This window comes from Pangasianodon hypophthalmus, chromosome 9, assembly GCF_027358585.1.
Source record: "Pangasianodon hypophthalmus isolate fPanHyp1 chromosome 9, fPanHyp1.pri, whole genome shotgun sequence".
Taxonomy (NCBI): domain Eukaryota; kingdom Metazoa; phylum Chordata; class Actinopteri; order Siluriformes; family Pangasiidae; genus Pangasianodon; species Pangasianodon hypophthalmus.
In genome coordinates, this window is record NC_069718.1 from 19984527 (window position 1) to 19998339 (window position 13813).

A 13813-nucleotide genomic window follows, 5' to 3' on the forward strand; every position below is an offset into this window, starting at 1 on the left:
TGGGAGGTGTCAGGAAAATTGATATTTTCAAATGTATCTTATTATTATTTTTTGTAATAAAAGATTTTATGTATCTTTTATTATTTTTAAGACCCAGCTCAGACATATTTTTATTTTTATTTTTCAGACACAACACACACCTTGTATTCCTTCTTAACGGAAGTGCAGCAAAGAAAATGTGCAGCTGACACACTGAATAGCATATTCAGCACAATCTCTGAGAAATATCTTTATTTCACCATCAGGTTTCAGAGGTATTACTTTCACAAGCATGACCTTGCTTTGGTTAAACTAATAATAGGCTGCATAAAGAGAGTGAGTTCCCATTAAATCTGTGTAGCCTGCCTAATACTGTGCTACATAGCATAAATAGCCTCATTTGTATAAAAGCACACATACATGATGGTATACACATACTGACATTCAGAGGGTAAGGTCTGGGATCAGTGTATATCTTGTGTAAAGCTCAGAAAGTCCTCAGTACACAGTCAAGTGTGACTTCAGTACTAGATCTCTCTTTTTAAATTGTGGAACAATTATTTTCTTCATGTTTTCATAGTTTGTTTCATAGCATTTCTGAGTCGTATATCTTCCTGTTTATTCAAATACAATCGTTTCATTTGGGTAGAAAATAAACTAACTGTAGATTTTCCACTTTATCCCACACACGACATTACTCTTATCATCCTCACAGGGCTGCATCCACGGACGCTTTGTTTCTATGAGAGACGCGTGGTTACACTCAGAGAGCCAATCACTGTCCTGGGTCACATGATTGACGTGTGTGTGGTGCGATCTCCGCGTAGAGGGGGCGGGACATTAAAAGGCAGGCAATAATGCAAACACACTCGCACACAAACAGAGTGAAATCAGTGTAAACCATTGCCGTTGATTTTCTCCACACACTGGTGAGTTATTCATGCTGTCCAACTTCAGAACTTCACCGTAGCTACATTTATAGGAACATATTATCATAGCTTCCGGCATGTCTTCTAAACAAACTTTAACTTGACCGTTAGCAATAGCCAGAGTGTTAGAGAAGATAACTAGCTAGTTAGCTAGCTAGAATTTCACTCCAATTTGCTGTTGTTAGAAGATCGCGAAAATGCAGTTTGTTGTGAGATGGCTAACTAAACGAACATGCTAATCATTTACTTCATGACAGGGTTGACAAAGTGAGCTAAAGAACTGAGTTTTGTGAACTCAGGGAAACACTGCACTTTTCAACACTGTGGCCCATTGAAGTGCCAAAATTTCAGTTTCAGAGGTTTATATATATATATATATCTGTTCCACACCAACCCAACATCTAGAAAATACACACATATATATTATATATATATATATATATAAGTTTCTGAGGAGGATGGCCACTGAACTTGTTATTGCTATTTCTTGTCCTGGCAGGTTTGAGATGTCAGTCCCTCAGTCTGCCTCATCGAAAAGTCTGACCTCAACTCCACTCAAAAGCAAATCCGCTGTCCCAAGGAGCATCCCGAGAAGCAGGAGCGTGGAATCCACGGGCGACTCAACCTACTCCCTGCTGTCCCCCATTTACCACGATAGCTTTGAATTATCAGATGACGATAAGGAAGAAGCACAGAATCAGTGTCAGCCGCCTGATGACCCCTCTCTCGCAGCACATGAAGGTGTATTACCCATAGGTCCTAGCAGGTATATTCTTAGTTAGTAGGCAAATGTTTTATTAGTTCGTTTCATATTATTGGGGGTAGTCGTGGCCTAATGGATAGAGAGACAGAAGTTGCAACCTGAAGGTGAACCTGAAGGTTGTGGGTTCGAGTGTCAGGTCCGGCAGGGATTGTGGGTGGGGGGAGTGAATGATCAGCGCTCTCTCCCACCCTCAATACCACGACTGAGGTGAGACCCTTGAGCAAGGCACCGAACCCCCAACTGCTCCCCAGGCGCCGCAGCAAAATAGACTGCCCACTGCTCCGGGTGTGTGTTCACAGTGTGTGTGTTCGCTACTGTGTGTGTGCACTTGGATGGGCCACAAGTCACTTCAGTTCAACAGTTCAACATTTTATCTAAATCTGTGTGCAGTATGATGTTTGCAGCAATTGCAGTCTGATGTGTATTTATTTATTTTTTCTCCCAGGAATGAGTCCCTTCATGCAGAAGATACCTCCACAGGAAAGCTGAATCTGAGTGCATGGGAGCAGTGGCTTGTGAGTAAAGCCAAAGAAGAGCGAATCAAAATACATCAGAAATCCCTGCAGGTACATTTTTTTTTAATTAGGATAGTTATTACAGTGCTGCGGCCATTCAGTATTTTATAGACTTTTCTGTGATTTGAATAATGTTAAATGCAATATTTGTGTGTCATATATTTTTTGTCTGCTTTAGAACAAAATCATAAAACTATGAGTAAACTATATATTTCAGCTAAAAGCTCTGAAACAAAAGAAGGAACAAGAAGAAACAGAACAACAAAGAAAAAAAACAGTCAATGAGTGTAAAATTCAAGAGTGGCTTCAAATGAAGAGACAACAGGTACCACTTACTTTCTTTTCACCTTTTCCTGAAAGGGGTGGAAATAACATATAAAATATGTGAGGAATAAAACAAGGCAGTAGGAAAGTAATCAACTGCGAGGTGGTCTAATCCAGCTGACTCGAAGCGGCGTTACTGTTACCATCCCAGAGTTGATTGTTTCCAACAGCAGCATATTTCACCAATTTTTATTCCTCTCATACCACAGCAATTTGCCAACTGTAACAGTTTTTATTTTGTTAGCATGAATTGTCCACCATAGAAGTCCATGAACTTTAATATAAACCTGTGATTTGAATTACAGCCAGCATCACTGTCAGAGCTGTTGTTATTCAACAACAATAATGAAAGACAATTAAAGATAACTAATAAATAGGGGTGTAACAGTACATTATGACACAATGCATCGCAATGCAAAAATGTGACAATGTGCATGCTTTGTGGAAATGTGTGTCAGCGTTCTATTATTTCTGCATCTAATGCAGTTGTACCATTTGAACACCAGAGGTCCCAAACTGCACAACATATAGAGTTAAAATACACTCATATTAGGAACACCTGTACACCTATTCATTCATGCAATTATCTAATCAGCCAATCATGTAGCGGCAGTGCAATACATAAAATCATGCCGATACGGGCCAACAGCTTTGTGTAATGTTCAGATCAACCATTAGAATGTGGAAAAAAATGTGATCTCGATGATTTTGTCTGTGGCCTGATTGTTGGTGCCAGACGAGCTGGTTTGAGTATTTCTGTAATTGCTGATCTCCTGGGATTTTCACACACAACAGTCTCTAGAGTTTACTCAGAACGGTGCAATAAAGTTCTGCGGATGGAAACGCCTTGTTGATGAGTGAGATAACCAGAGAATCCCCAGACTGGTTCAAGCTGACAGAAAGGCTACAGTAATTCAGATGACCACTCTGTACAATTGTGGTAAGCAGAAAAGCATCTCAGAATGCACAACACCTCGAACCTTGAGGCGGATGGGCAACAACAGCAGAAGACCATGTCGTGTTCCACTTTGGTGAGCCAAGAACAGAAAGCTCAGGCTCGCCAAAACTGGACAGTTGAAGACTAGAAAAATGTAGCCTGGTCTGATGAATCTTGGTTTCTGCTGGGGCACACAGATGAAAGGGTCAGAATTTTAGTGCCAACAGCATGAATCCATGGACCCACCCTCCTTGTGTCAACAGTCCAGACTGGTGGAGGTAGTGTAATGGTGTGGGGAATGCTTTCATGGCACACTTTGGGCCCATTAATACCAATCAATCATTGCTTGAATGCCACAGCCTCTCTGACTGTTGTTGCTGAACATGTGCATCCCTTCATGGCCACAATTTACCCATCTTCTAATGGCTGCTTCCGGTCACTGGATCTGAATCCAATAGAACACCATTGGGATGTGGTAGAACGGGAGATTCGCAACATGAAAGTGCACCTGAAAAATCTGCAGGAATTGCATGATACAATCATGTCAACATGAACCAGAATCTCAACGGAATGTTTCCAACATCTTGTGGAATCCATGCCACAAATAATTGAGGCTGTTGTGAGAGCAAAGGGAGGCCCTACTCAGTATTAGTACAGTGTTCCTAATAAAGTGCGTGTATATAGAGAGCACACTGGTCACATTATTGGGTTCTTTCGTGGAGAGCCTGCGAGATCTGCACTTGTGAAGTCCGATAGCTCCGGATTGCAATGACCAACATGCATTATACGTTATGCGGTTACGCCACATTATTACTGTTAAACAGAGCTCTTCAGTAGCTTTTAAACAACACCAAACGCTGCAGAAATGGCTTTTCTGTTTCTGCTACAGAGCTCATTATGTTTCTGTCAATCACTTGTCCTAGATCAGACACTTTGTTTATTCAGTCAAAATATTGGTGAGAAGTTATACATTTATTTATTTGTTTTTAAGATATGGTAAATCTGTAGTACATTTTGTTTACAATATTAAACTGCTGTTCACAGTTTTTGATTTATTTAGTTTTATACAGACAAAAATGCACATTGCGTTGTTTTTTTTTTTCATTCAAATTTTGTTCCAAATATTCTAAGAATCGAATCGAAATAATCAAGTCAGTATTGTGAACTGAATTGCAGTGTGACCGGAGTGTATCGTTACATCCCTATCAATAAATGAGCACACACTCAGCTGTGTTAATGTAAAAATAATACTAATTCCATTTCCCCCCACATTCGGAGTGTATTCTGTTCAATTATATTAAACTTTTCCTATTATCAACCAATTTCTTTCTTTTCCAGGAGAAACAGGAAAAGCTTTGCCGGGAGTCCCAGAAAACAAATAAAATGCTTCATGAAGAACAGAAACGGTTGGAGATAGAAAAAAAAGCCCAAGAAAAATATAATGCATGGCTCCATAAGAAAAAGCAAGAGGAAAAAGAAAGGAAATTGAAAGAGCAAGTATGTTCATAGAGGCATTTATAATTATTAAAGTAAACAAGCTGAACTATTTTTCTGTTTGTTTGTTTATTTATTTATTTATATTGACAGGAAGAAATAGCTAGAAGAGAAAAGGAGGAGAGAGAACAGAAAGAGAGAGCAGATGAGAAGTTCAAAGAGTGGCTTAAAAACATAACAGACAAAGAAAGACATAAACGTAAGTCATCAGCATGTTCTGCTGGTAAGTGGAAAATTCTCTCTTTAAAATGAGCTGCACATTTTCTTTGGAAATGAAATAGTTAGATCATCTTATCCAAATCTTTAGTTTTCAAAGTTTAGTCATGTAAAATACACCTTTCCTTCATTTTGTGTCAGTGGAAGCTAAAACCTTTTTTCTTGTTTTCAGATGGCTATGACAATCTAAACTATCCAGCTCCCAGTTTTGTGAATCCTATTCCATGGAAGCCCATTCACATTCCCCAGCAGGACAGAACGCCTAGGAAGAACTCAGCACACAGGAAACAGCCAGGTCCACCGAAAAATTGCTCAACTCCATGTCTCACTTACAAACCAAAAGACACAATCAGCTTTGCATCCAAAAGACTGTGATACTTTCGGGTTGAGATCAAACATGGAACTTTTACTGTTATTAAACTGTACAGTACAAACAGAAGGGTTTTTATATTTGAAGATGATTTTAGAAATGCTTGTGGTCCTGATCTTGCACGGATTTAGCGTTCAATGGTTTATAGTGCTCACAGGCTAGAATGTGATGATTTTATAACTGTGTAATTGTGGCAGAAATGATTGAAAAATACAAACACTTTTTAAAACTGAATTTTTTTTCCCCTTCTCTCCAATAAAATGCTACTGCATAAGCAAGGATATTCAAGTTTCAATATGTCAACATACTCTGTATGTTTGGTTTCATGTAAGAGTTTCCAAGGAACCAAAACAAGACTTGCTGGGAATGTGACTTGCTGGGATTAGTAATTAATGAGTCTTTATTCTTGTTTATACATACAGGCTTACTCCTACACTTCCCTCACAAAGACCTCTCTGTCTCAACAAATAGCCTGTGCACTCTAAGCAGCATGTATTCAGTGGAGTACAGAATTCAGTAGTCATTGATGCAGCAAAACTGATGTTAGTTATCATCAACATATGTTAGTCCTACGTCATTTTCCTCTTCACAAAAAGCAGATTTTTTGATTTGTGTGGGCAGATAGAAAATGGCAGATGTCCATTTCACACACTTGTGTACTGTCCAGTGCCTGGCAGTGCCTTGTGGCTCTGTGAACTGTGTTGACAACACAAGTCTTTGTGTGTGTGGGTGGGTTTGTGGATGAAATACGAAGAGGGTCGTATACACTTGGATGGCATTAAGTTCATAACTTGTTACATAAGGAAACTTTCTTGGACCAAAGGTAATATATCAGTTATCACTTTAAGTTGTTGTTTTTTCCCCCAGAGATTCAGTGCTTCCAATGCAGGATTTAATATTATTATCATCACTGTACGTTTACTGGAATGTGTTTGGTGTGAGGAGATGACAGTGGGAGAGAAAACTGAATGGACAACTTTGGTTAGTCAAGTTCTGCTCTAATTCTCTGTCCGTAGTTGAATGTATTGAATGCAGTTGTGAAAGCTGAGCTCCCGCTTGGCGTATAAGAACAAAAGGCTGTTAGAACGAGACAAGGCATGCTTCACTAAGCTACGTGTTTACATGCTGCTGTGCTGACCAAAGGTCACCTCCCAAGAGACAAAAGTTAAAAATTTGTGTATATTTGTTTTCACTGTTGTTTTTGCATATTTTAAATACCTATTAACAAGTGAACGAGGGGGAAAAATAAACTTGTCAAAGTGTGTTCTTCTCTGGTCACCAAGGTTTGCTTAAAAACAATTCCAGGAGATGCAGTGGTGCAAATGGGCTGGCAAATGGAAATCTCACCTACCAGGACAGGTAGGGGTGTGTTTGTTGACAGTTTAGATCGTGTTGAGCAGGGGAGAGAAAACAAAGGAGAAGCAGCGATCAGTTCGTACAATCTATTCTTAGTTCATAGTAGTTAATTAATTGAATATGTTAAAAGATTTAGATGTTTTAGATATAGAGGTGCTTTTCAAACCTTTGCTCGTTTTCGACAGGAGAACTTGATTCCATTTTCTATCAGAATGATAGAATATATTCTGAACACTTATCATGTTTAAGAGTGAAAAGTCATTTAAATAGTTATAAGCAAACTACAGGGATCAGTTGAACGTGGAAGCTCTTGGTGTGTTACAATCTCAGTGCTGATCATGACTACACAGTCCACAGGAGCACAGGAAGAGGACGCCTGTGATTTCCTATTTAAAATTATCTTCATTGGAGACAGCAACGTGGGAAAGACATGCGTCATCCACAGCTTCAAGTCTGGAGAGTTCAGAGACAAACAGCATAACACTATTGGTGTAGACTTCACTGTTCATACCATGGATATTGATGGCAAGAAGGTGAAGGTGAGTACCTAATAAAATAATTAAAAATTGTTTTAGCTGATTCACAATTATTAAGGGTGTATCAGACAAGATGGTAGGAAATGTGTTTGCTGTATGCAGCATTTACCTGCTTTCCCACCTTATTAACTTGTTTTATGACATGAATAATGTTCTATCACCCTTATGATTACAGGTCCCATTAAAGGTCATTGTGTTCTAGATATTTCTTTGTGAGATTTTTTTTTTTTTTTTTTTAGACAAACCTGATATTCTTTGAAGAATATTAACTTTGTGTCAGCTAAGCTATGACCCTATTTCCTCAAAATCTAACCTTTTGGGTTAATCATTTAAGGTCAAGCCTTCTGATTTTTAAATGTTACTTGAATAGACTCAAGAAGTCCCAGACTGACTAATGCTTATTGCTAAATTTATATATATATATATATATATATATATATATATATATATATATATATATATATATATATATATATATCTTTATGTGTGTGTGTGTGTGTGTGTGTGTGTATACTCTCTCTCTCTCTCTCTCTCTCTCTCTCTCTCTTTCTCTCCTGGGCCCAAAAGGGCAAAATATTAAGCTATTAATGCTCTTAACAACAAATCATTGGTTAAGAAATGAGCAAGAACTAAACAAATAGATAAAGTAACTTAGTATGGGATAGCTTTTCCCTTTTTCAATGTTTAAGCCTTGTGGGTAAACTTGCGGACAGCTTTTTACAGAAAAGTCAGTGTTGTTCTATTCAGTGTTTATTATTTAAACAGTTGATGAGTAGCTGAAAAAAATTTCCTGGTTTCCTGTTTCCTGGTTAGTTTGTGTTTAATGTGAAATCAAATATTCTCTATAGGGTTCAAATCTGGACATGAGTCTGTATGTATTATATATACGTATGTAATATATATATATATATATATATATATATATATATATATATATATATATATATATATATATATATATATATATATATATATATTATATATATAATACTATAAATACTCAGAGCTGGACTGTTATGACATCACTTTCAAGCACAAATGGACATTTATCTGCTTGAAAGCCAAGTTCTAATATTATAAATACTCAGAATTCAGTGCTGATGCTGTCCTTTTTTCTGTAATAAGCTCTTATGAGCGCTAAGCTCTTGTATTAGCATGTTAGCATTGTAAAAGATAGGCCACTCAGCTGCTTGAGATCCAAGTTATAACACTATAAACATACAAAATTGATTCATGAGGATGTTCACAAGAGCAGTTGCTGTCCTTTTTTCTTTGTATTAAGCTCTTATGAACTCTAAGCTCCAATATTAGCATGTTAGAGTTGCTTCAGTTTCAGAGTGAGATGGGCCGGAGTGAGGGGACGTCTATAAAATAACTGACAGGAGGCCCATCCAAACATAAACAAGCACTCCAGACCTGAGTTACCTGTTAATTGACTGATCCACAGCTGTGTTTTTTTGTTTAGTGATAGTTGTTCAACAGTCCCTTGTTTGTCCTGAACAGTTAAACTGCCTGCTGTTCTTCAGAAAAACCCTTCAAGTCCCACAAATTCTTTGGTTTTCCAGCATTTTTTGTATATTTGAACCCTTTCCAACAATGACTGTATGATTTTGAGATCCATCTTTTCACACTGAGGACAACTGAGGGACTATTACAGAAGGTTCAAACGCACACTGATGCTCCAGAAGGAAAAACCATGCATTAAGAGCCAGGGGGTGAAAACTTTTGAACAGATGTGTACATTTGTGTACATTTTTCTTATTTTGCCTAAATATCATATTTTTTCACTTAGTACTGCCCTTCAGAGGCAACAGAAGGTAGTTACATGTTTCCCAGCAGACAAAATAAGTTAAATTTACCCTGATCTTCAAATTCAAAAAGTTTTCACCCCCCCTGGCTCTTAATGCATGTTTTTTCCTTCTGGCGCATCAGTGAGCGTTTGAAGAACAGCAGGCAGTTTAACTGTTCAGGACAAACAAGGGATTCTGGAAAAAATATCAGTAAAGAAAAAAACACAGCTGTGGATCATTCAGGTAACATCACAGTATTAAGAATCAAGGGGATGTAAACTTTTGAACGGGGGAAATAATTCAACTATTATTTTCTCTTGTGGACTATTTCAGCACTAAATAAACAATAACATGCATTTTGTATGATCCCTCTTATTTTGGTAAAATAATGAACATTTTGCAGATTCTGAAAGGGGGATGTAAACTTTTGACCTCTACTGTATATAAAGAAGATGTTGAGGTGTTCATGATTTTCAAAGCATTTTGGTCCAGCATTTGCATTGTTAGCTTGCAAGATGCTAGTAGCCAGTAGGCCCATGTTTTTAGTACTAATTATTATAACAGATGGTTACAAGAATAAATGGAAAACACAGTGTTTGCCACATTAGTTGCGGCAAGATTCTGGTAGCTAATTATTGTAGAACTGTGAGGGTCAGATCCTGTTTCTGGAGAATCCTCCTGCAAACTGTTGTTAAAGCTATAATATGAACACGCTTGGTTGTTCAATATTTGCATGAAAGATTTATGGTGTATTGCAGATGCAGATATGGGACACAGCTGGCCAGGAGCGTTTCCGGACCATCACACAGAATTACTACCGCAGTGCTCATGGGGCTATGATCGCCTATGACCTGACACGCCGTTCCACCTTTGACTCACTACCTGACTGGATACATGCAGTAGAACAGTATGGAGTTGCCAATGTAGTCTTTGTTCTTATAGGTACGAGTCATTGTATTTTATTACTCTGTGTTTATGTACTTGGAGGAGCCTTAGGTGAACCTTGGACTGGCAGCCAATATAAATGAGTGCTATATTTTAAGTGAGAAAAGAGGAAAGTGATCCTTGATGGAAAGTACTTTCTCGGTCATTGTGGATTGTATTGAAATGCATTCGTGAGAATGGATTATGTTGGACTTTTTTTTGTGAATTTTTGTAGATTATTTTATTGTATATGACGAATGTCGTACCAAACAGGTCTGTAGAGGACCAGGCCAGGACTTGGTCCAGGAATTCCTGGACACAATTAACTGGTAAGATAATAGCAGGGGTTCTTCACTATTTTGTAGCCAGAGACCCCATTAACTGTAAAATAAATTCCACAGACCCTCGCAGTTCAAATTTCTTTGACGAATAATAGAGCCATAGTAGTTTCTATTCCTGAACCTTCCACTGACCGAACACATGAGGTCCAAGGTGACATTATTTATAGGTGTACTTTTCTGAGATATCGAAGGTTGGATTAAACCCATTCTATTTAAGGGATAACTTTAATTATCGTGGGTTCAGATTTCCACCACTGTAACTAAATTTTAAAAAATCACACATCCCCCAGGCTATGCTTGCTTGACCCCACTTTGAGAACCACTAAGACTGCAGGATAAAATAATCTAAAGATCTAATGATCAGTCTTCTTAGTCTATAGGTTAGTGGTAATTTGGAGTAGGGAAAACAGTAGACAGAATAATTATGCAAATGAAATGCTTTATAGGAATTTTTTTTTTTCTTACTTTGACCTTATATCTCGGAGTGCATAATAAAATTCTAGTGACAGCATGAAGCAACACTTAGACCAAAACTCTTGAGACCAAAGACAAACACAGTGCAATTTTCTGAAATTCTCAGGCTCTGACTTAAAGGAACAGGTTGGATATTGTTTTAAAAATTTACACCAGTTATTCTTTACCTTAAATGTAGTTGATCAGACCAGACATTTGGTGTCTAAAGTTTGTTTTTTTAGATTTCCACTGGAACTATGAGGCTCCATGAATTATTAGCTGATGAAAGCTAGTTGTTGGCGAAACAACTAGCTTACATCAGCTCACAGCTTACTCTCAGCTTTCCTGGAGAGAACAATATGGCTGAGCTGAAAAAAAAGACATGTAGAAAAAAATGAACATGTGAACTCCAGTATTTAATAACAGGTAGCAGCAATAACCTCCACCAAATGCCCACACAACAATCTTGCACAACAGTCTTGCACAACAGTAAGGAGGAATTTTAGACATTGTTCCCTACAAAATCTTCAGTTTATCTTTATTTCCGGCATTTCTTGCATGAACTGCCCTCTTCAGGTCATGCTGCAGAAGCTAAATTTAATTAAGGTCTGGACTCTGGCTTGGTCATTCCAAAATTAATTTTCTAAACAATTAAGTTTTTGATTTACTTGTGTGTTTGAAGTCGTTGTCTTGATGCATCAATGATCAACCAACAAATGTCACACTGAGTATACCCATATGTGGTTCTTCCCCAAACTCTTGCCACAAAATTCGACGCACACAATTGTACAGGATGTCTTTATATGCTGTAACATTACATTGTTCCTTCACTGGAACTAAGAGGCCCAAACCTGTTCCAGCATGACAATACCCCTGTGCACAAACCAAGCTCCATGAAGACATAGGAGTAGAAGGAGAAGACATAGGAGAACTCGAGTGTCCTACACAAAGCCCTGACCTCAATACCACTGAGCACCTTTGCGACGAACTGGAACACCGACTCTACACCAGGCCTCCTCGCCCAACATCAGTGCCTGACCTCACTAAAGCTCTTGTGGCTGAATGGGAACAAAGCACCACAGCCACACTCCAGAATCTAGTGGAAAGCCTTCCCAGAAGAGTGGAGGTTACTATAACAGTAAAGGGGGAGTAAATCTGGAATGGGATGTTCAAAAAGCACATATAAGTGTGATTTTCAAAAAGAGATGGAGGTGTGTTCCAAGCATAGGTTATGTTTCAGGCTCTCAGGAAGGACTTTTTTGCAGCCCCCACTGAATGGCTTTTTGTTCTGGATGTGACTTCAAATAGTTGATTATAAAGCTTGATGACCCCAAGCAACTACACTGCAATTCTGAAATTGTGCCCTGTAGGTTTTTCTGTACTTTTCCTTACTGTGCTTCAATCATTCTCCATAAGTGTGTTGTACTGGGAAGTGCCATGGAGTCACCAGAGACTTTCACAGAAGTCCATGAGACCAATGGGGCCACGCTGCCTGTCTTAGCCTTGAGGCATTCCTAAGGATCCCTCACACCACACTGATGCTTATAACACGTTTAATATGTGCACTGCAATAATAAAACACGTTATTGCAAAGATATACACATATGGATGCCAAATACCAAATGTATGGCACAAATATGTTGTTTGCAGTTAGAGATTTATTCTGGATATAAGTGCATTCAGTATCTAAAGCCTCAAATAAATTCTCAAACTATTACCTTGTTGGAGAGATCCTTTTAGGGTTGAAATGGGAACTAATAATTATAGTGAGGATATTGAGAAAGAAAGCCTATGATTGTGGTGGACCTGAATTGTGTGACATACAGATCTGATGCTTCTGCAAAACAATAACCAGTGCCTTTAAATACAACCTCCAGATCAGTCTTACATTGCTTTTTTCTTGTTTAAAATCGATTCATTCATACATGTGCTTGTGTCATGATGACCTACACAGTGCACATTACCTGAGGTTCCACTGAAGTTCCACTTATAAAAGGGTATCCATTAAGTTTATGTATATTATAGGATCCATAACTTGGTGATTACTCCTGTAATTGAAAACAAAAGAAAATGTGGAGTTGAGCTTAAAATAAATTGACAACTTGCTTTAAGTTTATAAGCTCTAACCTATTTTCTCATTTCAGGCAATGTTGTTTTCTTTTGTATGGAATGTATAAAGTTACATAGAATTGCTTTCATGGCATTTTGACCTTACCAAAAGTCCAACTAAAATATCTCAACTTCCATTTTGTTGTTCTCTCTTCAGGTAATAAATGTGACCTGCAGCCCCACCGACAAGTGTTGTTTGAAGATGCCTGCACTCTGGCTGAACAGAAGGGTGCTCTGGCTGCCCTAGAGACATCAGCTAAGGAGAACCATAACGTACAAGAAGCCTTTGAGCTAATGGCACGGGAGCTGATAGTACGAAATGGAGGCATAGTCCCGCAGGAAACCCTGTCCGATTCCCCAAATCTCCTTCTATATTCTCAGACTCACCCAATCAATGAGGTGGAGTCCCCAGAGAAGAAGTCTTGTGACTGCTGAAATATTGGGTTTTAAAGGAATGGTGTTCTTTCAGAGACCTCTTTAAGACTTCTAAAGACTTCTCTAAACACAAGCATTAACCACATTAGTACAGGGACTATTGGTTCAGAGGAGAAATGGCTGCAGACACACTCAGTGTTCAAATACTTACTACATGCTGTCACATATATACCGCGCACAGGGGGTCATGTATGTATTGTGTACAATATGATAGTGTAACTTAAATTTTAACTTATAAATTAACTTAAACTTTTTGTGTTCTTTTCCCATGTTAATGAGAAATAAAGCAGAGAAATGACCTTTATGGCTGTGAACATTCTCAACAAAACACTTAAGCCTTGA

The 13813-nt window shown here is 38.2% G+C and overlaps 2 protein-coding genes across 6 annotated transcripts; both read left to right on the top strand.

Moving 5' to 3' along the window:
- Positions 1–134: 134 nt before the first annotated feature.
- On the top strand, positions 135–5766 carry ccdc34 (coiled-coil domain containing 34). Of its 4 annotated transcripts, XM_053237189.1 has the most exons (8): positions 138–254; positions 695–826; positions 1408–1674; positions 2117–2237; positions 2404–2511; positions 4786–4944; positions 5035–5164; positions 5330–5763. In XM_053237189.1, exons 3-8 carry the CDS (start codon positions 1415–1417, stop codon positions 5530–5532), a joined length of 981 nt encoding a protein of 326 aa, XP_053093164.1. In that variant the 5' UTR covers positions 138–254; positions 695–826; positions 1408–1414; the 3' UTR covers positions 5533–5763. The 4 variants fall into 4 exon arrangements, with proteins under 4 accessions (XP_053093165.1, XP_053093164.1, XP_026775410.2 ...); XM_053237190.1 differs by lacking the exon at positions 2404–2511 and having other exon boundaries at positions 135–254; positions 695–908; positions 5330–5766; XM_026919609.3 differs by lacking the exon at positions 138–254 and having other exon boundaries at positions 751–908; positions 5330–5758.
- Positions 5767–6205: 439 nt separating this feature from the next.
- On the top strand, positions 6206–13775 carry LOC113529841 (ras-related protein Rab-19). Of its 2 annotated transcripts, none has more exons than XM_026919363.3 (5): positions 6206–6350; positions 6833–6886; positions 7234–7422; positions 9968–10151; positions 13194–13775. In XM_026919363.3, exons 2-5 carry the CDS (start codon positions 6836–6838, stop codon positions 13469–13471), a joined length of 702 nt encoding a protein of 233 aa, XP_026775164.1. In that variant the 5' UTR covers positions 6206–6350; positions 6833–6835; the 3' UTR covers positions 13472–13775. The 2 variants fall into 2 exon arrangements, with proteins under 2 accessions (XP_026775164.1, XP_026775163.1); XM_026919362.3 differs by having other exon boundaries at positions 6256–6350; positions 6811–6886.
- The last annotated feature ends 38 nt before the right edge of the window (positions 13776–13813 follow it).

What these genes read in the sequence shown, in the direction of transcription:
- ccdc34 (XM_053237189.1), top strand. Translation starts at nt 1,415, where the DNA reads ATGTCAGTCCCTCAGTCTGCCTCATCGAAAAGTCTGACCTCAACTCCA. An exon ending in TTCAAATGAAGAGACAACAG is followed by an intron (nt 2,512 to 4,785) that starts GTACCACTTACT and finishes TTTCTTTTCCAG; the next exon opens with GAGAAACAGGAAAAGCTTTG. An exon ending in AAAGGAAATTGAAAGAGCAA is followed by an intron (nt 4,945 to 5,034) that starts GTATGTTCATAG and finishes TTATATTGACAG; the next exon opens with GAAGAAATAGCTAGAAGAGA.
- LOC113529841 (XM_026919363.3), top strand. Translation starts at nt 6,836, where the DNA reads ATGCAGTGGTGCAAATGGGCTGGCAAATGGAAATCTCACCTACCAGGA. An exon ending in TTGATGGCAAGAAGGTGAAG is followed by an intron (nt 7,423 to 9,967) that starts GTGAGTACCTAA and finishes GGTGTATTGCAG; the next exon opens with ATGCAGATATGGGACACAGC. An exon ending in TGTAGTCTTTGTTCTTATAG is followed by an intron (nt 10,152 to 13,193) that starts GTACGAGTCATT and finishes TTCTCTCTTCAG; the next exon opens with GTAATAAATGTGACCTGCAG.